The sequence below is a fragment of the Patella vulgata genome, chromosome 5 (genome assembly GCF_932274485.2).
Source record: "Patella vulgata chromosome 5, xgPatVulg1.2, whole genome shotgun sequence".
NCBI classification, from domain to species: domain Eukaryota; kingdom Metazoa; phylum Mollusca; class Gastropoda; family Patellidae; genus Patella; species Patella vulgata.
In genome coordinates this window covers 54,371,560-54,394,993 of record NC_065883.2, presented here as the reverse complement: position 1 = coordinate 54,394,993, position 23,434 = coordinate 54,371,560, and the positions used below count along the sequence as shown (strand labels likewise).

General features: G+C 35.6%; 1 protein-coding gene across 3 annotated transcripts in view; it reads right to left on the bottom strand.

Moving 5' to 3' along the window:
* Positions 1–23,434, bottom strand: part of LOC126821237 (glutamate receptor ionotropic, kainate 2) — a 92,152-nt gene that overhangs the window by 15,518 nt on the left and 53,200 nt on the right. Inside the window, exons 2-12 of one of the 3 annotated variants that reach the window (XM_050549615.2) lie at positions 12,054–12,188; positions 10,970–11,299; positions 10,198–10,382; positions 9,214–9,393; positions 8,636–8,818; positions 6,815–6,915; positions 5,816–5,906; positions 4,898–5,213; positions 3,986–4,203; positions 911–1,179; positions 304–365 (exon numbers count right to left, since the gene is read on the bottom strand). In XM_050549615.2, coding sequence (XP_050405572.2) covers positions 304–365; positions 911–1,179; positions 3,986–4,203; positions 4,898–5,213; positions 5,816–5,906; positions 6,815–6,915; positions 8,636–8,818; positions 9,214–9,393; positions 10,198–10,382; positions 10,970–11,264 — 1,900 coding nt within the window. In that variant the 5' untranslated portion in view covers positions 11,265–11,299; positions 12,054–12,188. Of the gene's footprint in view, positions 1–303; positions 366–910; positions 1,180–3,985; positions 4,204–4,897; positions 5,214–5,655; positions 5,796–5,815; positions 5,907–6,814; positions 6,916–8,635; positions 8,819–9,213; positions 9,394–10,197; positions 10,383–10,969; positions 11,300–12,053; positions 12,189–23,434 lie in introns of those variants that run through there. The other 2 variants (XM_050549617.2, XM_050549620.2) reach the window with 2 other exon arrangements.

The window sequence follows — 23,434 nt, the reverse complement described above, 5'->3', positions numbered from 1 at the left end:
CAAATATACCACTCCTGTATTCCATATACAGTGAAATAGGTTTTACTGTGAGTGAAAACGGGTCCACTGATTTTGAAATCGCTTCAAAATAGTAAAACATTCACTGATATATTGTTATCTTCTTTCTAACTCTGCAGATTTTACATTGAACAGTTCGGAGGCGTATTAATCGTTCAAATAAAAGAACGAAACAGGATCCAACAATTCCTATGCACACAATATAAAAAGCCGCTTGAACGTCAATTAAAGATAGTATCCTTGCAGCAGCGACCGACGATGATGAAGTGTGTGAACACTGATTACCGTTTCTCAACCATTTGTTCATCCACATGGTTAATAATCCAGATTCAGTTATTCGAATAATTCTGAAATTGAAAGAAACCCTTATGAAAGGCGGTTGCCTTATTTTAGTGTGAAGTCAAACGTAATTTCATCATAAAACGTTTGCAAAATCCCTGGTCCTACTTAAAACGTCTTAATTTATGGGACAATACAAGGTTCACATGTATCTGCCATTCTGAACATGGATATGAAACCGTTCTCACTGGTCCACCAACCCTCAGATTTTTTAAAAAGTATTCTCAAAAGCCCTAATGCGAGTAGACCGTTTGCGTGGTCTCTCCTTGTCAGTAGTGCAGAACGGAGGGCCTGACAGGAACAGCTGTCTAATCGTTGGCAGATTGAATTCGACATAAAAGTAGGCCAAATTCCCCTCATATGCCCGTCCTCATTAGCCCAGTAGGAGCAGAACAGTAGGACGTTAAACCCCATTTTCTACTCCAGTTTGTTGGGGTGGTGACCGGAGAATGGTCTAAGCCGTGCGCTTAGATTATAACGTCGTACCAATATAAAACCTGTGGTTACGCCATTATAGTTTAGGACGGATTTCGGCTCCTAAAATACAACTTACTCTTTAGATATTATATCTTGTAGACTAGAGTTCATTGGTAGAGCAACACTGTAGTATAGGGGAAGAAATTTCTCTTTTATTATATGTAAACTGCAGTTATTTGCCTTCATGAATGACTGGAGAGCCATCATATCTCCAACATAGGCATACTTCTCTTGCGTCAATTTAGTTTTGTGAACATCAAGAACAGAACTTATGACGTCACTATCTGTCTTCCTGAAACGGGCAAGTCCATTACCAATTTGAGTGTATATTTCTGTTGTGGCATTCTGAAATATAGACCATACACCGTAAAAAATACATTTATTTAAAAAAAATTGGACGCAAAAAGTATTCAAATCGATCGATTTTATGGTCAATTAAAGTTTACATTACTTTCGACTGATTTCACACTCCCGTCTTATGTAATAATAATCCTGCTATATTTTTCGTACTATTAGCCCCGATGGTTTTTATATCCGGGTGTGCGTAATTACAAAATAGAATTTAAAAAGATAGCCACACAAAGCGTGGAAATACGCCCACACTACAGCTATGTCTAAACAGCAGTTTATCTGAAAGGAAAACTTGGATGTGAACCAAATCTAATCTCTCTCTTGCCCAGAAGCTTTTCCGAACGCATAACATATCTTTGGAAAGTCCTAGCTTGCTGGAATGAAAAAGAGTTCACCCAATCCGATTCAAGGCTTTGCTAGAAAATGGGATTAGGCTTGGGGTTGTGGTGGTTTCAACTTGCTGTAGTCTATGTCGTGGTCACCTTTTTTGGGAAAGTTGGATGTGAGGGAGGGGGTGGGGTGGGGGTAACTCGGGAACGGAAGGTCGCCGAATGCAGACTCAATTGAGTTAACAAGGTTTTCGTAGAAGGGTGAGTGAATCTAGAACAGATAGCGGAAACGGAATACGGATAGACTTAGTTATATCATGACCATAATGCTTTACACTGAATTTGGGAAAAACTGTAGCCTCTATCTGATAAATAAGATTTTGGGAAAAAGTAGGGGAGGGGGGACTCAGGCACTGAAGCCTAAAGAGAGCTGAATATCAATAAGGCACGTCTGCCCATGTCCCCACATCTTCAATAGAAGGCTTGGTCTCGCTTTAGAGAGAAAGAAAAGTGGGGTTTAACGTCCACTCAACACAAACTAGGTCATTTCGGGAATAACACATGGTTCAGTTTTATTTCAATAATTCGCTTGCGCGTAGGGATTTTTAGCAGTGGATTCAAACCGGAGGACCCACAGAAAACCCACGAGGTTGGACAGGCGACCCTACTCCTTGTCACGTACAAACGGGGAATCGAAACCACGATAGTTGACTCAATGACAGACCTTATGATACAGCGCGAACGTGCTAACTATTTGCCCCCCCCCCAATCTCGCTTTAACTACGTACATATTATCAATGCCTTCACGCAATACCCTGCATATTTCGGCGCTAATTCCGATTGGGTGATAATCGAGTTGCAAAGTTCAAGGTTCGTTGCATGTCAAGGTTTCCGTGGAGGTCGCTATGTCATAACCTCTGATTGGACGCTACTGTTCACGTGTCTTCAGATAACGTTGCTATAATCGGGAAGTGTAAAGTAATCTAGCAACGTCCAGATGTTGTAAAACTCACAGTCGTTGCTTCAGGAACATGATGTCCCCAATGCTTCACACCATATATTCAAAACTATAACCTCTATCGCGTTAACAGGCGTGGGGTGTTATTCTGGAACTGAAGGGTGGTCCTAATGCTTCACACCGAATTTGAAAACTATCAGTTAACAAGCGATTATCATACAAGATAGACCCATATTTTGCAATAAATGGATTAAGAACAGAGAAAACCAATAGGGCTCATTCTCTCTTTGCCCTATTTGCTTCACATCGAATTTGAAAAACAATCAGTTAAAACTGATTAAATACTTGCCGTTATAATTTAACATGTCTGTTTTAAAATATTGTCCTTACTGGTCAAGGTTATGCCATAGGAAATTGTCCATATTATTGGGAATAATGAACAATGATCAAAATATGCATTGTTTAATATGTTGATTATTATAAACACAAATCTGTTTGTTGTGTAATACCAGCGTATAAATATTTCAATGTGAAAGAACAAAGATTTAAAAACTCAATATCTTGTTTAATACAGCCTTAGCGATCCATAATCGTACTCATTCAGTTTTAAATGAATTGGACAAAATTGTAGATTTCGGAACTCCTGCAAACTTCATACATATTTCAAATATTGCACAAAACAGGGGCCATAACTGTAGAACACCAAAATCAAACTATTCCAGGATCTTTTGATCCCTGAATTATGTTAAGTGCCATCTGAATACAGAGAAAGGGTTACTTCCAGAGAATCAATCACTTTACGCACCTATTTGCGTAAAAGGGGGCTGTCATGTTGACGGGAAGTTACCGTCCGGTTTTCACGAAATTCGAACTAAACCGTAATTATGGTGTAACAGTAATATTTTTGAATGGTTTTTAAAATCAAATAATTGGGATCTCTAGAGTGTCCACAAGCTAAAAATGTAATATTTCGTACACACAGGGGCCGTAATCCAGGAAGTTACTTCCAGATATGGGACAGTATTTAAGGAACCGAGATCTTTGGGATATAAACATTTTTATGTTTCGCCCATAACGGATAAAAATTTTAACACCTATAGATTGTCCTCAAACAAATGTGAACGGACATATGGACGGGCAGGGGCGACAACAAAATTTCATGTAGACGTATACAAACTGTAGCCTCTTTCGAGTTAACAAACTCCACTGTGACGGTCGGCCGGGTAAAAGGACCAACATGGGTATAGGTCACATGGCTTTAGTGTTCTTGTTCTAAACTAAAACATCCTAACTCGTCAAACGAAAAGTAGCACCAGGTGTTCTGTAAAGAGTAAATATACACTATGACACCCACCACGTCCCCACCTAGCTGGAGCAATGGTTTGTACCAGCTAGGATTATATTCCCCGGGAGCTACTCGAGCAGAGTCGCCAGCCCAATAGTAAATAACCACAAATGTGTTAGCCAAGTGAATTAAACAAATGGGAAGTAGTACCAGATGTTCTGAACTTACATTAAAGAGATCCGTGTAAGCGGAACCACCGAGTGTACCCCACTTATATTCATCTTGATCTACCATTCCTGCTAACGTATCAAATGGTACATTGACTCGAGCAATGGTTAAAAAAGCCATAAGGTTACCGCTATAAATAGCTACCAACATTATACAAAATAACCACCAAAAACTGATGAACTTCCGCCCTGCAAGTGATTCTGGAAGTCTTTCTCCTCCTGAAATCAGGTGATCAGATAAAATATGTGATACGCATTGTTAACAACTATCCGATTTAATATTTCATCATTCATACAAAGAGCTCTCGCAAGCAAAACTGTTATAACAATAGAGAAAACAAGTTTATGTTACATGGGGTAGAGCACAAACGGTACTTCTCTTATACCTTCAATGGGCGGTATAAAAGTGGTCTCCCAGGGTGAATGAAAGGATTTTCTCACATGGAAGAAAACCTCGCCGGAGTTCATGCCTCGGTAAATTAATCATCCGTTTAAGTAGGGCAGTTCAGAGTTGAAGCTGTCTACGCAGTGTCGGGTTAACAATTAGGTAAAAAAGGTACGTTCCTTAGGGCCAGCCAAAAATTCAGGCCACAAAAAAATAAAGTAAAAAAAAGTTGTAATCTAGCTACTGCAATCATATAGTAATTCCTATAGTAAGTGTCTACGATATCAAAAGTTGGAGTAAAACCCTTAGGAGTTTATACTTCAAGTAAGATTAAATGTGTTTATTTGAAGATATACGCATCTGGAATTTTTTTCTGCTGTATAATTGTCCTTGGACATTGTTTACTTGGACCTACATGTATATTTCAATAATTGATTAAAGGTATATAATTTAGTTGTGGGGTAGATCTATTATTGGTAATTGAATGTTGCACTCACTATTCTATTTGATGTTAAACATTTTTCTTACCTTGTGTTAACATTGCCCCATAAAGATACCAAAACACACCCGAGAAATTCTGAACTGGAGTATTCGGGTGTTTTTCATAAAATGGATTCCATTTCTCAACAGCAAACAATACCATGGTTCCTAGTGCCAGTGAAACTAACACACATATCAACACGTGTGAGCTAAAAGGTTTAAAATACGTGAACCAGTTATTTTCACGTTCACCTGCTGGTTTTAGAATAATAGACGTGTGTTCAATGTAAAATGGATACGAAAAGCTAACAACCTCTTTACGTTTGGCCGTCGCTGATACAGGGGCAACCGAGATATCCGCTTTCTGAAAAAGATGATAATTTTACATTAGTTGCTAGTGATAATATGTCAGATTTATAGAATTAAAACAATTGTATAAATAGAGAATCTTCTACCAGTCTTTTTTGATATTAAAAAATATCAACACAAGTTGATAAAGTGTTGATATTTTTTGATATCAAATAAGACGAGTAGGGGATTTTATTTATCACCCAATCCCTTCTTACATGCACAAATGGATAAATATAATTCTTTGCTGTAGATTTCACTTTTACTGAACATTACGGCGTAGTGATACATCATTTTTTGACAGCAATTCAACCATTGCAAAGTCCTTCATATTGACCCAGTGTTTCCATCAAGGTAAATTGAATAACAATAGTTCATTTTTAATATAAAAAAAGTTACTTTTAATAAGAAATGAACTGTTCTTTGAAAATAAAAAAAGTAGTTCCTTTTCAACTGACCAATCAAATTCATGTAAAGCGATATCTCCTAACGAGATATCGCAGTAGATTATGAAATATATCACACACGCGATATCTTCTGTAGAATGTATTATTGTGTGATAAATTGTCTTTAAAGATATTCAAAGATTTTCAGAATCAAATCTTTGTACTGTTTCACCTCATTCTGTAATTCACCGATTATTCCTGTCCAATTTCCATCTTCAGTTACTTCTCCCCATTCACCATCTTGGGACTGAACGATTATATAGCTAGAAAACAAAAACAAAAAAACAACAAAACATAAACCTCCAAATCGTCCCCAAGTCAAATGGTAGGCCTAAATAAGATACAAAACAGTACACAACAGGTCAAATAATAACGACAAAAACGTATAAATGAAACACTATTACACCAAATCAAGCGTTTAATAAACATCCAGGGTTGATGAAAATATACCCTGTCATCCGTGTCACAATTTTAATGATCTTTGCAATATCTAAACAAATTAATCAAATTGCATAAAGATCTAATCTGAAATGATAACGAAGAGATATTATCGGAAATTGTTGAAAATCGATAAGTTTGTCCATTCTACTTATCTTTACATATTAAAATTTTATAAAGATCGATTGATAACTTTGTAGTCTTATATAGTTTCGCACTGGGGACAGAAGTCTGCAAGTCACCATCTTATATCGTTAAACAATTACTGATCTTCAATGTCACCCATCTGAGCCAATATTAAAATTTGACATAATTTCAATAATGGAACACGCATTTTATTAAGGCAAGTATCATCATAAATCCTCTATAATCAAGATTTAATTATAATTAAAAATAATTTGGGGATGGTGGGATTTATCGCTTTGGAAATCAACAGGGGTTTTCTATTTTTCAAGCAAAAAATTGTGAATACTATAGAGGGGTAGATTACAGGCAATTAATTTTTTTGAAACAATGAACCAAATATCAAGGGATATTAATCTAAAAAGACTGCCACATTCATTTAGCTAAATTTAGCCAATTTTAAGTGAATGCCTGTAATCTACCCCTCTATAATACTTTCAATTTCGAAAGGGTTCTCATTTATTATGCTAGAAAAGGTAAACGTGAAAAGGGGTGGCTGTCGATTATTCTATATTTGTATTAAACTGAAGCGACTATCATCAATACGCACCTGAAATTCATTAATCTTGAAAGTTCTTTTAATAAATCCATGCATATACCAGTATATACAGTTTCTTTTTTTAAAATGGTTTTATAAATAAAAGGTTCATACTGAAATACGACACAAAAAATGTTTTCATTTAAATTGTTGAGATTCTTGTCAGATATACATACGTGTATTTTCGTTTGATAAATAAACAAGACACACAATTGAAAACATGTTCTATTCAAAGTGAGTGTGTGTACCTCGTTGCCCTAAATATGAACTAAACTATTTTAGTCGACCCCCGCGCGCCAAATGTTTACAAAACCCCCAGTGTGATCAATTCCGTTACGTAGAATAACAGCGTTTCGAAGAGTAGACAGGAAATTGTTCATTGCATTAATATGGGCATCTGAATATAAGGAGTAATTCAAGAGAAAGTGTTCAGTATCTTCGAATTAGTGACCACATTTACAAAATGGAATGTCAGAAGCATGACGTAAAAAAATTAGGTTCGTTCAGACTGCTACAGGCGAGACGCAGTTTCCAATGAATGGTTTGGTTTAAGCGGGATCTTGATAAAAAGGATTTAGTTTCGAATTAAATGTATTTAAAGAAGGTTAATTTTTAGTGTCTGGGCTTAATTTGTTCTGACTTAACTGGCGATGGTATGAAAGAATTATAAAAAATATTTATTATACACTGATATTCAGGTAAAGTGTTTTGTACGGAGATTGCAGTTACATTTTGTTAAGATTCAATCATTGTGGAGAACGGCCTTTAACACTTTTATAAAAAAAAGTTCATGTCTTCTGCGTTTCTCTTTTAGGGTAATAAAAACGGTTTCTTTATAACAGTTTATGGCTGGTATCCCGTACAGCAACAGATATGGACCGAAGTGCATCCAGTTGCGTGGCCTAATTTTTCAGCTAGCTTGTCCGTAGAATTGTCTTTGATGGTGTCACAATAATCAAAATGAAGACGCATAGATATTTATTAGGGTTTAGTCTGTATTTAAGGAATATTAAACCGATATAACTGACAACTTTACTTAAAACAAAATCAATGTGATTGATATGTTTATTCCATTTGCAATTTCGTTGAAAGGTAAAAGACCAAATGATTGTGATCAGAGACCTCTCCTTGATAGGAACACTGTTACACTATTTAGCTTAAGAGTAGATAAAAAAGATTTTGTTTTGTTGTCAGTTCTTCGGATCTCAGTGGATTAATGGATACCAGCCACGTTTAAGAATAGTTGCGTACTGGGTAGGGTCAATTATTTACGGATAGCGAGCGGCAGGAGGGTGGGGTATCGTTAGCGAAGAATCGAACGTCCTAGGGAAAATCTTTTTTTAGTAAGAGGTGAAACCTCCAGCAACAACAGACTGTTTTCGACCCTCTAAGTAGTTGTGTCAATAAAGAATCGAACATTTGATTCATTCACAACATCATTGATGTACAACAATAAAAGAAGTTGTCCGAGAACAGAAGCCCCATGGTAAAACACCAAAAGTAACAACAGACTGTTTTGGTCCCTCTAAGTAGTTGTGAAACCATTTAAGGGTGTCTCCTCGTAACCTAGCAGCTTTAAGCTTGTGACAGATTTCAGCACGCCAGGTCTTCTTAAAAGCTGTACTTATGCCACAGAACACTGCTCTCGTATAGGATCCCTGGCCAATGGCTTTAAGCAAGTAATGTGCGATAAACAAACGAATCCGCATGCAAATAGCCAACCTGGAGCTTATATCGCGTACGGTATACGTTTAGATTATATTTGACGATATATGCGTAACATTTACCCTTCATGTGGAAACAGTCGGGATGATCATTTATTTGGCTACTTACAGTGTTTACAACCACATCTAATGTTCGATTGTTGAGTCCAAAGTGAACATTTGGAAATATATCTCTATTCGTTTTCCTAATACATCTACTGTTAAGATACGCAACAAGATTTAATCTTCGACCTTCAGGCTTCCATAATAATGTATACAGAAAATTGGTATGAAATGGAGACAGCGATAAATACTGAAAATTAAAAGTAAACCCACAAAGTTTTAGTTTGCCAATGAAATAACAGATTAATGTCACCTCGCTGTCATTGCATAAGAATATGTTCTGACTCAGATAGAATGCAATATGTCGACTGTACCCATCTTTACGGTTCATAGAAACCAGTCATCATAATTTTGTAATAAGCCCTTTAAAAACTTTAAATTTATTACAAAAGACAAATTGCAACAGAAGAATCCGGAGTTGTTATACGCGTTTAATTTTGTTATAAGCCCTTTAAAAACTGAACTTTATTACAAGACCTTTAAAGATCGAACTCATTCATCTTGGTTTCATACTGAATAACTTCTTTTTGTGACAAACCTAAGAAGCTGTTTGATCGATTATGTATTGATTCAGTGAATGCATACCTCCGATATTTTTCTCATGATACCAATCTTAGGTACAGTTATTACAGCTATATTATTTATATTATATGATGCTTCCTGTATCATAGACTTCGATTCATCTGTTTCGGGAACAACCGTCAGCCATCGTGTGGTTTGACTTAATGTAAACTTCTTCCCCTTTCTGTGTTCATATATATCTACCTTTGTAAGAAACGAAAAGATGGTTAAAGAGATAAACAAGAGACCACTAACCCATTCTGTTAATGCACTGTGGAGATTTCATATTATAAACGGATATGGTATTTTTCATGTTGTTTGGAATCTCGACTACCGGGGAATATATTTAACGAATGAAATTATAGTAGTGCATTGAAGTCAATGATCTTAGAATTTAATTTACATAAAATAAAAAGCTACTATTAACGACCTTTTTTAACTTGTCCCTACTCAATCCTTCTTAGTGATAACAGCGGTTGCGCTAATATTCACATCGGACCAGTGTCGGTTAGAATGACAAATCATCAGCTACAATGCCGATGACATACAGTTGGGAATCACTATTGACAGGTGTAAAATATTGTATTATTTAAAGATGCATTATGTAAGATTTAGTCGAAAAGTCGTTCAGTAATAAGCAGTAATTGTATTCCATAGAATTGTGACCTGTATAATATGTAAGATTTATACAGTTTTCTGTATAATAGTAACAGGGGATATGTTGAAATTTAAGTCAAATTACTTCATTCTGAGCGGAGTTATCATCGTTTGCAGAGCAGCATATTCCTCCCGTCCGTTGTTACGATAATGTACAAAGTCTCGATTATTCATTTTTAAATTAAATCATTAACTGTCAGTCGTATTTAAATCTGTTGAAAATCAAAACCATCCGAAGTTACTTATGGGCCTAGCATGTAAATAAATTAGGCAAATTAAGCTCTTGAATAATGCATCCTTATCAAAACATAGTTGTTTATATACTTAGAAGAAATTGAATGTGCAGTTTACCTGCTGAAAGATATATTGTATGCTATTAAGAGAAGCTAAAATTAGTATATATTTCTGTCTGGTAGTGTGTATAGTCTCTAGGGTAATAATGAGATTTGGATCTGAAGTGAACATGCGGGTCTGGTAGTAGGTTATTTGAACACCTCTAGTTGCAACTTTCCTCTTGATTTCATCACCAATTATCGCTATAAAATGTTCGAAAATTATAGTTATTAAAGAAATAATATTCCAGAAGGGTACAACAATGTTACAATATTAAATAATGTATATAAAACACTTTAAAAATTTTGCTTATCACTTCTATCACACTAGATTTACACATCTTGCACCCTCCAGGTTTTAAAATAATCATGAAATGTTTATTTTACCACTTCGCCATTAGCCCAGTCGGAGCAGAACAGTAGGACGTTAAACCCCATTTCATTTCGTTCCCATTTCGTATCCATTTTCTGTCTTAACTTCTGGCGGTTGATACCCACTTTCTGTCTTTAATTCTGGCGGCTGAATAGCCAATATCAGGGCTGGGTTTAATGTTTAAACCAATCGTGACAGGTACGTTGGTGGCCCAAATGTGGTGCATTTGTTTTGTTAAGTCTTGTGAAGCGTTTATAATCTTAGGCCGTGTCATCAAGGCCTTCTTTCTGGTCCTCAAATATGTCTCCGCCGTTTGACAATTATGGAGGGTAAAGAAAATGGAACGCCCACCAGAAGTGTCGCCCGAAATTTGTAATTGGCTTCCATGGATTCTAACTGCAAAGTAGTGTGTACTTACCATAATGATTCTCAACCATTAACACTAAATGATCTAAATTTGATATCATTTCTAAAACACTGAAAACAGCATCACTTATACTAAATTCATTAATTTGTCTTGAATTAAAAGATGATCCAGTGGGGGAAACAGTCGTCTCATTATTTTGTCCAAATTCACTTTCACACCAATCGTTTTCTGTATTGGGTAAATACGCCGTTATAAAACTTGCTGTCCGTGAATTCAACAGTAAAGACTTAATATAAAATATGTGAAAATCTTTTTGTAGAGCTTTATTTACTTCATCTGTTATCATCAATACATCAAATTTCTGCCCAGCTACCAAATGTACTGTAAACGAAAATTAAAAACTGAAATACTGCTATTTAAAGTACGTTTTAGCGTGGATTAAGTTGTAAAAAAATAGATAATGTCTGAAAATGCAAATGACAATCGGGCTTTAAGGATAACCATAATCGATGTTAAGTAGTAACGATCTAAACTTGTCACACACGACTAATCCCAGTTGTTCATCAAAAAAATGAAATGAATTTAAATGGGGTTTAACGTCCTACTGTTCTGCTCCTAAACTAAACTAAACTTTCAAGACTTTCGATAGGATTTTACTTAAAGGATAAATCCACTAGTGTGACTCAGCCTTAATAAAGACGGGCATACGCCATACAGTGTGCAATGAGGGAAATTTTGCCCGGGCAGCGGCGCTACTCTTATATTGAATTCCAACTGCCAAGGGATCTTTGACGTGCACGCCAATATGTACACGGGACTTCGGGTTTTCGTCCCATCCGAGCGACTAGACAGCTGTCCTTGTCAGGCCCTCCGTCCTGCATCACTGACAAGGGGAAACCACGCCGGAAAATCTGGATGAACTTTCTCGGCCAATGCAGGGATCGAACACCCGACCTCCAGGCTAACGAGCCAGCGTCTTACCCACTTAGCCACGTGATCCCCAGGTGTTCATCAAATGTAAAGCATACCGGTTCTTGGATGCATAATGCTAGCCATATATCGTTGTGCAGTAACAATAGATAGAATAATTCACGTCACTTGTTTTTATGCTATAAGTAAAATTTAAATTCTTTACCCTCTCTATATAATAAAAGTTGGTAACCAGTCTGTACGGCAACGGAGTAAATTGTTAAGTTTATTTGACTATTACAAGTGATCTGTAAAGTTGTTCTTGAAACAGGCGGTGGAACATTGGATACTGATAGAGTACCTTAATATAGAAAAAAAATTCATAATAGATAGACTTACAGAGAATCACAAAAGCTGTATTTTCTCCTTGACGTTTGTAATTTTGATATAACTTTTGTCCAAGGGGACGTTTTTAAACTTGACAATACGCAACATACATGTAAGTAATATACGCAGATATTTATTCACTTTAACCACTAGATCTCTTATACAGTCACTTGTTAAATCCCACATTGATAATTTTTATTCTTTGTTAGTTGGCACACCACATAAACCTACTCAAAAGATTACAGAATTCAACTGTTCGTCTTATAACTGATCAAATCACTCATATACTATTCAGTTTTGACACTGGCGCCCAATTTTTGTTAAGATAAAACTGAAGCCACTGAGTCAAAGCAGAATCACAAGCTTGGCTGCTGGCTGCCGTAGTTCAGCGGTTATACACTCTTAAGACTAACTAGAAATCAGCCCGATTTCTTCAAGTTTAGGAATTTGACCTCACAGATAATGGAAGTTTGTTGAAGAGAATCCTGTCATCAACTTCTCAAAGATAATAAATTGTCGCCCAATTATTATCTATTTAGATGGTGCAGTGTATAAGTGTCATATTACACTGCTCTATATTTAGAATATAAAAGCTAGATGATTTGGAGATCAGGCTCTATGGGATTTTCAATTGAAATTAAAATTAAAATTGAATAAGAGAATAAAAGAAAATAATTAAATTGAATGTAGAAATAAACAAATTTAATAATAATTTAATATAATAATTATATCATGAAAATAAAATTGATTCAAATATTACATAAAGTAATAAGCTTATTTAATTAGATGTAATATCTACAGCATCTTGTTTTAGTCAGGGCATACAAATATCAGGTTCTATGAGATGTTCAATTTAAATTGAATTAGAGAAACTAATCAAATTAAATATAGAAGTAAACAAATTTAATAACAATTTAGTATAATAATAAAAACCAGCGGCTGCCAGGCAGGATATACCCACATTTTCCAAGAGATGGATAGAGAACAAGCTAAAAACAAACGCAATTTTTTTGTACAATCAGGGGCAATAATCCAGAAAGATATGGCCTGAAATGTGCAAATATCAAAAGGGACTGAGATCTTTGGGATATAAAGATATGTTTGAAGTTTCATCAAAATGGAATAAAAATCGTGACCTCTAGAGGGTCCACAACCTTTGTATTACACACACTATTTTACACAATTTGCGTACAAAGAGCGTCCATTTTGTCGGGCAGTTTCATTTCGATTTTCCCGAAATTCGAATTCAACCTTCATTATGGTGGAATGGTGATGTATTTAAACGGTTTTTAAAATCGGAAAAAAAAATTGTGACCTCTAGAGAATCCGCAAGCTAAACGTGTGATTTTTCAAACAATCAGGGGCTATAATCCAGGAAGTTAAGTTCGGGTATCCGCGATTATCAAAAGGAACCAAGATCTTAGTGTGTAATGGTGATATATTCACACGTTTTTTTTTAAATCGGATAAAAATTGTGACCTCTGGAGGGTCCACAGCATTGATTACCAGATGTTTACACTATTTTCGTACGAGGGACGGCCATTTTGTCCGGCAGTTTTGGCCCTTCTTTTCGCGAAATTCGAACTCAACAAACATTACGATGTAACGGTGATATATTCGAATGTTGTTTTTTTTTTAAATTGGATAATAATTGTAACCTCTATAGGGTCCACAAGCTAAAACGTGATTTTTCGTACACTCAGATGTCATAATTCAGGAAGTTATAGTCCGATATGCGCGAATATCGAAAGATCTGTGGGTTAAAAACATACATTTCAAATTTAAACCAAATCGGATAAAAATTGTGACCTCTACACTGTTCACAAGCTAAAAACGTTATTTTCGTACAATCAGGGGCCATAATCCATGAATTTACAGTCCGATACATGCCAATATCGATAGGAACCGAGATCTTAGGGGGATAAACCTATATTTTCAAGTTTCATTGAAATCAGATAAAAATTGTGACGTGTAGAGTGTTTACAAACAATTGTGGACGGACGGACGTCCGGACGGAAGGACAGAGGCGACGACAATATACGTCCACATGAAAATGTGGGCGTATAAAAATTGATTCAAATATTACATAAAGTACCGATAATAATAAGCTTATTTAATGAGATAATATCTACAGCAACTTCTCTAAGCCAGGCTATAAAATATCTTACACTATTTTACTGATATACTTTGACATTGACCAATTTGATGTTATCCAATTTTGGACCTTTTTCCTGGGAAGATTAATATTCATAAGTAAAATAAGCGTTGTTGGGCACATTATCTTTGTATAACTCTAGCCAGTGGCACTTTACATTCACCTATGCATATTTATTTCCATAGAAAAGGGCCTATTGAGCCATCGTACATGTACTATATGTGACTACAAGGTACAATACTATTTACAAACTTATCAATTATTATTAAAGAAAATTTGATCCCAAAATATCTTATGTTCGTGCAAAAATATGAACATTTCCTGATTTTTTAAATACAGGGAAAGGTTACCTCAAAACAATCTATTTGTTATTTAATATACAGTATGAATATGAAATATATTTGGAAACAGGCATTGCCATGCAAGAGACGCCAACATTTTGCGAGAGATGGACAGAGAACAAGCTTTAAAAACAAGTTTTTCGTACAATCAGGTATCATAATCCAGGCAGACACGGTCCGAAGTATCGACTGGAACCCAGAACTTTGGGATGTAAATGTATAATCGGACAAGATAAAAACGTGATTTCTCGTACAATTGGGGTCATAAGACGGGAAATTAGGTCTGATATGCGTGAATATCAAAAGGAACAGAGATATTTGTCGGTAATGAAATATTTAAAATACACCAAAATCTGATTAAGAGTAACAACTCATTATGTAATTATCAGAAAATCATTAGAATTTGTTTGGCCCATGCTAACGTATATGCAAAACACTTAATGTCATGTATTTAGCTGTTCAAGTTATCAAAAATCATTGAAAATCAATATACTTGTTCGTCTCAAGACCTTAAACTCTGTATCAATCTAAAGTCAATCGAAACTATTATATATAGGCGTAAACACGGTGTATGAATATAAAATCAATCAGTTGATAACTATCTGGCAGTAATTATCAGAAATCGTTGAAAATCAATAGGCTTCTTCGTCGGATGACCTTAAGGCTTAAAGACTGTGTATATATTTAAAGTCAATCGGATATTAACTTTAGCCCCTAGAGCGTCCCACCAGATTTTTCAAAGTGATAAAGGGCCATATATGTAACTCTGGCAGTAATTATCGGAATTTGGTTAAAATCAATAGGATTCTTCGTAAACACGGATATTAATTTAAAGTTACCCGGATTTAAATTTACCTCTAAAGGGACCACAACCTTGTATTACATACTTTTAGGCTGTTCTTCAAGTGTCATATTGAGTAATTTGTATATAATAGTGTTAAGTTGTTATCTATCAACCTCATCATCGATAAATATGTTTTATATAAAAAGAGCTTTTTATTTTAGAAATTAAAATGTTGTCATTTGATACCCACAATGGCAGGGTTATAGCTATCAACATGTATCTAACTGAACTATTTATATCGGGGCAATAATGTCACTCAAGTTGGACATGTTGTTTAGATTAGCATTCCAGGCAATTAAAAATCAGTGAACCAGGCCAAACCCAAACATCCAAAATTTAGCTCTTTTTTCTAGATGGTCTTAGGACTGTATAAATCCGAGCCTGAAAAAAGTTCTGGAATTTTAACCCATGTACCCACTAGTTAGTGCTAGAACATGCGCGGCTCACAAGTAAAGTGTTGTCTTAGATAAAAATTGGAGTGCATGTAAAAGATGCGCTAACAGTTATAATTGGATAAAAAGTAGGTGGAAACGCAGATTTCCATAGAATTGTATTTGCAAACGCGGCAGTATTACAACTGAACATTTTTCGATTTCAGTTCTATTTTATAGAATAAAATGTACAGCCTTGTGTTGTAATTCCTAAAATCTAATATAGTTCGACCACGTTTATCGTTTAAGTACAACGTAGGAACAAATTACTATATATCCAATTAGTCCTATTTTCATTTTAACAAAAGAAAGCTCCAATGCGTCATGACAACGTCAATAGTTTTTAACATGTATTGATGATCGTGTTTTGAAGCTAATATAAATAAATGTATGGGTGGAAGAAATCGGTGAATAAATACATTTCTATTTATATTATTGACAAAGTATCAATTGTAAATTTTCTAAATTACGGTTTACATACTAATGCAAATGAATAGCCATGTATATAACATCATAGCATGATTTCTTCTATACTAATTATTCCCGATGATTCACATCAGATTTGACCCCGCCCCCCTCAAAAAAAAAACAACAAAAAAAAACAATCTGTTAATTTTCATTCAGCAAGATTTTCATGTTGCCACCCCTGTCCGCCCGGGCGTCGATTCACATTTTTTTGCGGACACTCTACATGTCACAATTTTGACGAAACGTGAAATATGTTTATATCCCAAAGATTTCGGTTCCTGTCAATATTTGCACCTTTATTGATTATAGCAATTTGTTTTTGATTTTAAAAAACATTCCAATATATCACCGTTACACCAAAATCATGATTGAGTTCGAATTTCGTGAAAATCGGGCCGAAACATCCAAACAAACTGGGGAAAAATGTAATACGTATACCAAGGTTGTGTTCAGGATTAAAAATCTTGCATGAGTTCGATTTTGGTGTGTATCAAAATCCCTGCCTTACACGAAAAATGCAAAATATGTACACAGGTTATAATCCTTGGGTGGCATTTAGTGATTGAGCACATTAAAAAACACAACACAATTTATATGGAATACAATCATTTGTACTTGATAACGATAAGAGAATACTTCTCGAAACGTCGTGCTATATGTGTATAAACCAGTGATTGTATTCCATATACATTGTGTTGTGTTTTTTAATGTACAAAGGTTGTGCACACACCACATGCCATAATTTCTTGTCTGATACATATGAGACTTATCACATATGTTTGGTTATGCCCCCTTACATAAAAACTTTGTGGATGTGATAGTGGCCATAGTTTTTAACCAAATCTTTTTCAGATTTTGTGTGAAACATTGAGTTTATGCGAGCACGAACTATATCGATATTCAGCATTCTGAAACCTTTCGTCCTTTGCTGAAAACGCGCTGAATGCGATAAAGGCTACAGTTTTTAAAAAAGTTGATGTGAAACATTGGGGTCGTGTCGATTTTCAACCTTCCGCGACGTTCGGTTCTAGAGTTACCTTCTATCTGATACCTTGTGAACGCGATAGAGGCTACTGTTTTGATCGGATTGTTTTCTAATTTGGTGAGTTGAATTATTCTGCTAAAGTTTTTAACAATATATATTTTTCAAATTTGGCGTGAATGACCCCTTTCTGTGATGTTCGTTACGGGGTTACGCCCCTTTTTGGAACATCTCGTAAACCTTCCGCGACCTTCGGTTCTAGAGTTGCCCTCTGTCTGATACCTAGTGAACGCGATAGAGGCTACTATTGTGATCGGATTGTTTTCTAATTTGGTGAGTAGAATTATACTGCTAAAGTTTTTGACATATATATTTTTCAAATTTGGTGTGGATGACCCCTTTCTGTGATGTTCGTTACGGGGTTACGCCCCTTCTTGGAACATCTCCTGAACACGTTGGAGGCTATATTTTTAAACAGCTTTAAAGTACAGCATTGGGCCATGAGATGGCTAACTCTATTGAGTAAAGTGTTCTGCGACCGTTGGTTCTGGTGTAACGCTCCCTTTTCCGAAAACCCTGTGAACGCTATTGATGTTATGAACAATTGTTAGAGGTTTTGTTTTTTCAAAATTAGTGTAAAGCATTGGGATCATGAAAGGGCGGGTCTTTTTCATTTTAGCACTATCCGCAGATTGCCGCTTTTCCGAAAACATCTTGGTCATGGTTAAAGTTACAGTTTTTAAACGATTTTTTTAAAAAGACATGATGTGAAGCATTATGGTGCTACCCTAATTTTTTTTTGTCTTACAGCCAATGGATAAACCGTATTTATTTTCAAATAAAATCTAGTGGGAGTATAACGCTGTTAATTTTCAGTATTCTGGTATCCACGCAAAACACTGACCAAATAAATTGTCTTAGCTATGTTATTTTTTGTGGCTTAAGATTAAAACCAGGACTACAATGCTCTTTTTCCGTTTATAGACGCTGAAAAGATATGGAAGATAATCATCTTAGGTATGACCACAATAAAATAGATGTCTTTATAACTTGATTTGGGTTAAAAACAAAACTGTCGATTTCACTGAATTCTATACGTTGATGTGTCTTGTGGTAGACAATATTTCTTCGTTGAAAATTTTACGTCGATACATAAAGCCCTTGTTGAGATATAATCAATTGTGTGTTCTTGTATCTACATAGTTGGCTACAAATGAACATGAAAATTAATAAACACACGGATTTACAGAATATAAAGTTAATCGTAAATGGCTTGTTCCATCACTACAGAACAACCCAATTCAGTACTTTATTTTGACTTCTATGAAAGAGGTGGAAGCTCCTTGAGATTAACTTTACTGTACTGTTGGTTTAAATTGCCCCAGAAAAGTCCTCGGAGAAAATGATATATTCTACTCACCTATCTTGATAGAAAATATGTATCCTCTAAAGACTGCAGATCCAATAAACATGAGCAGCAATAAAGACGAGAGAATTTCCATTATCCCTTAGCAGGAAGATCATTTACACTTAGAACAAGCTTTGAGATTGTCTGTTTCACGGGATTGTGTTATATACACATATAGGCAGATGTGTGTGCTAGTTCTAATTTACAATTAGTCCTATAATGTCGCGTGCATTAATTTAAGTCGTTGAGATATCAATATCTCCTCTTTTTGATAGAAAATATAACAGGACTTCATGTATATTCACCATATTTTGTTAATGCTCGTTATATTTATATATTAATAAGGTTGTTGGTAACCACTTTGCCATTATAAATGCTATGTATTTGATAGCAGAATGTAGACAACGGAGGGAAGTCAGGCGACGACGGGAAATGGCGCGTAGAATAGATATGATGTAGCCTACAACATTTTGTACTAAATATTTACACAAATTATCAATTTTGTCTTAATTAAATTTGCTCAGGCTGTACACCTAAACTACTACGGTGATTAATAAATAGTATACACGCAATTTATATATTTACATTCTTTTAAACGGATGTCGTAGGTCAATATCTGTTGTATTCGTTGTATAGATTTAGTTCAACATGTAACTTTCATCTGTATAACAAAAAAACCAAAAAAAAAACCAAACAAACAAAACGGAAAGTGGTGCAGTAGTTGGGTCTTACTGGTATTTTGACTGACTACTAAGTTCAGGGTCGTATAGAATACTATTCATACTGAAGGTATATATGTCGGGTCTGTGCAGGAACCTTGACAAATTTGGTCAACATACAAGTTTTATTTTCGAATAAGCTGCCATCTGTGGCATATTATTGCAAATAAATTTTACAACCCTCAATATTTGTGTTGGATATGTATGCTGATACAGTGTTATTCTTTTAAATATAGCTAAGGGCTAATGTGCGAATATAGCATGAATTATGTATGATGCTGTCGTTTACCACAATGGCTATTTATTGATCTGGCACATACCTTTTAAGATACATTCCCATTTATAGGTAGCTGTTGAATTAAACGTATTTCAGACTTGGTACATCTGGAAAGTAGAGTCACCTGATCTCACAATAAAAATACCTGATTTTCCGAAAAACATTCACCAATTGGCACTTTATCAGTTTGCTGTCTGCTTGAATGACGTGTGTGTGGTGGTGGTGGTGGTGATGGTGTGGGGGGGGGGGGGGTGTTGATCGAGTGTCTAGCGGATGTGAGAACAGTGGGATAATACAAATGATAATAAGGATGTGTTTTAAATGTGCTCCCGAAGTGCAGTCAAGCGGATCTGACCTCGTTTATAAGACTTTGTGTTTGTTTTTTCCCTCGATTTTTTGGGATTTAAAATTCTACATAACTGGAATGTGATCTGGATATTTAAGTGTGTAGAAATTGGGATTTTGCCCCTGGGGCCTGGACCCTCACAACATGGATACCTGATAGAATATAAAAAAAAGGACCCTGAAGGTAAATGTTATCAGTCTGAGAAATATATGTATTGGTGATGTTATTCAAGCAGTTGAATATAGATATGAAAATGGGCGTTGTATTGGTTGTGTCCCTAGAAAGCCAAATATAATTGAAATAACTTTAAAGGGACAACAACACTCTTGCTGGTTTGACAGCTCCAGAAAATAAATAATAGCCTTATTCTAAGTATTAGATGTTTAAGTGTCCTACCTGTTGTGTAAATTATCCATTACATCCTATTTTACTTGTCCAGAGGGTTCGAAAATATTTTTAAATCCAAGTCACATTTGAAAAGGTTTACGTTAGGCTTTTCAAATCATTTAGTTGAATTATTCCAGTTTTTTAAATTAGGTGTGTTAATATGAAATTTGTATCACCAATTAATTGGAATATTGTAAAATAGTACAATTTGTTGACCAAAATAAAGATTGGGACATATTATTCAGTTACAACAAGAGTGGTATTGAGCCTTTAAATACAGTAGTTAATACGATTGGTATGTGTGAAGGAATCGTTAGTGGAAAAAATTATAAATGTTAAAATGTTATATTCTCCATATTTCGTTTAGGAATATTCGTATTCACATCGAAGATGAGATTATACTACAAACACTAGAATCACATGAGGTAGAAATAGCTGATCAAGTTATCCGTCACTTTATGATATGTTTAAAACGTAAGCGAACGGTACCAGGCATGTGAAATGCACGTTTCCACCCCACATTACATCCTTACCGTGGGCGATGAATTTCGACACACATGAAGGAATAAGAAGTTTTAAAGTTCTGCATAATAACCAGGGTAAGGTTTCCCCCCGAAGCAGCTAATTTCTAGGTGCCCCAAAATTAGTTGTAATAAGTGTGGACATTTTGGTCACATGGCGTATGGGCGTCCAGCTTCTTTTTGTAATACGCCTAATAATGTTTCAAGTAAGTGTTAGTGCAATATGGAAGAAAAAGAAGAATTTGACCATGATCAACATATGTCGAGTGAAAACACAAAGCCTAAAGATACCGACTTAATTGTCAACTCTACTCAATCTATAGCAAGAGAGCAAGCAAAGAACGCGGGAAAATGTGACGAAACAAATGTGCGTGATGACGACCATCTAACAAGTGATGAACAGACTCAAAACGCGAGTGAAGATGTTTCCCCTCAAACCGGTGTCGAAAAGAACAAGAGAGAGAAAGAGAGAGAAATGGGGTTTAAGGTCCACTCGACACAAACTAGGTCATTTCGGGACTAACATATGATTTTTTAAAATTTTATTTCAATAATTCGCTTGTGCGTAGGGGTCTTTAGCAGTGGGGGGAAACCGGAGGACCCGGAGAAAACCCACGAGGTTGGACAAGCTACCATATTCCTTGTCACGTACAACCGGGGATTCGAAACCACGCCAGTTGACTCAATGACAGACTTTATGATACTGCGTGCACGTGCAAACCATTCGGCCATCCAATCCCCCGAAAAAAAAACAAAGTATATGACAAACAAGAGAATAGTATGAATAACAACTCAGTGCGTCCGATTGAATAAGCTGAAGCTAATAGATAATGAAAGTGAACGAAGTGGACAAGAAACATCAATTTAGCTACTGTTTACCTTTTATCTCTTATATTTTTGATAATGTGGAAAGTAAACGGTTTAAGAGACTAAAAAAATAAATAAAATATTTTCTTTATTACACGAATCAAATTCAAACATCATTTGTCTTCAGGAAACTTTTTGGGATAAAGACTTTCTCGGGTCTATTGTGCACTTGTGGGATGGGATTATATATTGTGGTTTTTCGGGAAACAATAGAGGAAAGGGGGTAGCTATACTTTAAAAAAATAATTTAAAAAAAAATGTGTAATTGAATCTGCAGATGAAGAGGGTCGCGTTGTTAAAGTAGACCTAGAAATAGACGATAAAATGTTTTCTGTAGTATCTGTGTATGCACGAAATGAATATTTAGAAAGAAGTTTTTAAAGACATAAGATTTATTTACAACTGAAAATTGTATCATAGGTGGTGACTTAAATGAGGTCTTAGACCCATTTATGGCCCGAAGTAAATGATAGAGAGAGAAATGGGGTTTAACGTCCACTCGACACAAACTATATCATTTTGGGACTAACATATGGTTCAATTTTATGTATATAATTCGCTTGCGCGTACAGGTATTTAGCAGTGGGAGGAAACCGGAGGACCCGGAGAAAACCCTACTCCTTGTCACGTACAAATGGGGAATCGAAACCAAGCCAGTTGACTCAATGACAGACTTTATGATATAGCTAACCATTCAGCCATCCCCCCACCACTCCCGTAGTAAAGGAATGACTCCAATTAATCAAGCAGTATAGAGCAGGAGCCCAGGGGGTTAACCTAGCTAAAAAGTGTACCAATTTTCTCCTATATGGTATTAATGTATGTATATCTGGTATCATCAGAATGTAAGTCTGCCGGGTTTCTGGTGGTGGGTGTGGTATGCCATGCCCCCCAACTAGTCTAGATTAGCTCAAAAGTGTACCACATGAAAATTGCACAGCAATGTACCGTACATCTTCAGGTATTACAAAAACACTCTAACAGATATTTCTAGTGATGGCGTACCCCTGACAGAGCTATGTAATTGCCAGACATTTGTAGTGATGGAGTATCCTTGACAAAGAGTTATCTAATTTCCAGACCAAAGCTAGGCTAGATTAGCTGAAATATGTACCACCTAAAACAGCTTTGGAGTTGTTCAGTACCACCACAGGAATCATAATGACCACTGCCGGACAGTTTGTGCGGTGGGTTGCCCCTAAGAATAGTATAAATCACAGCTTTCTATCCATAGACGTTAATACATGTACTGAAGAAAAAAACCAAACAAACAGACAAACATAAAGTTCTGTGGCATAGGACTACACCCAGAAATAGACCAATTTAGAGACTGCTTAAATGTCAGACTCTGACTTTCTAATATCATCATGCTTTGATATATTTCTGTCAAACTAAAAAGGACTAAAAAGTGAAAATGTGTTTAAATAAAGTCGCGTATTTTTTTTAATCACATACCTGTCAGTCCAACTTTTCG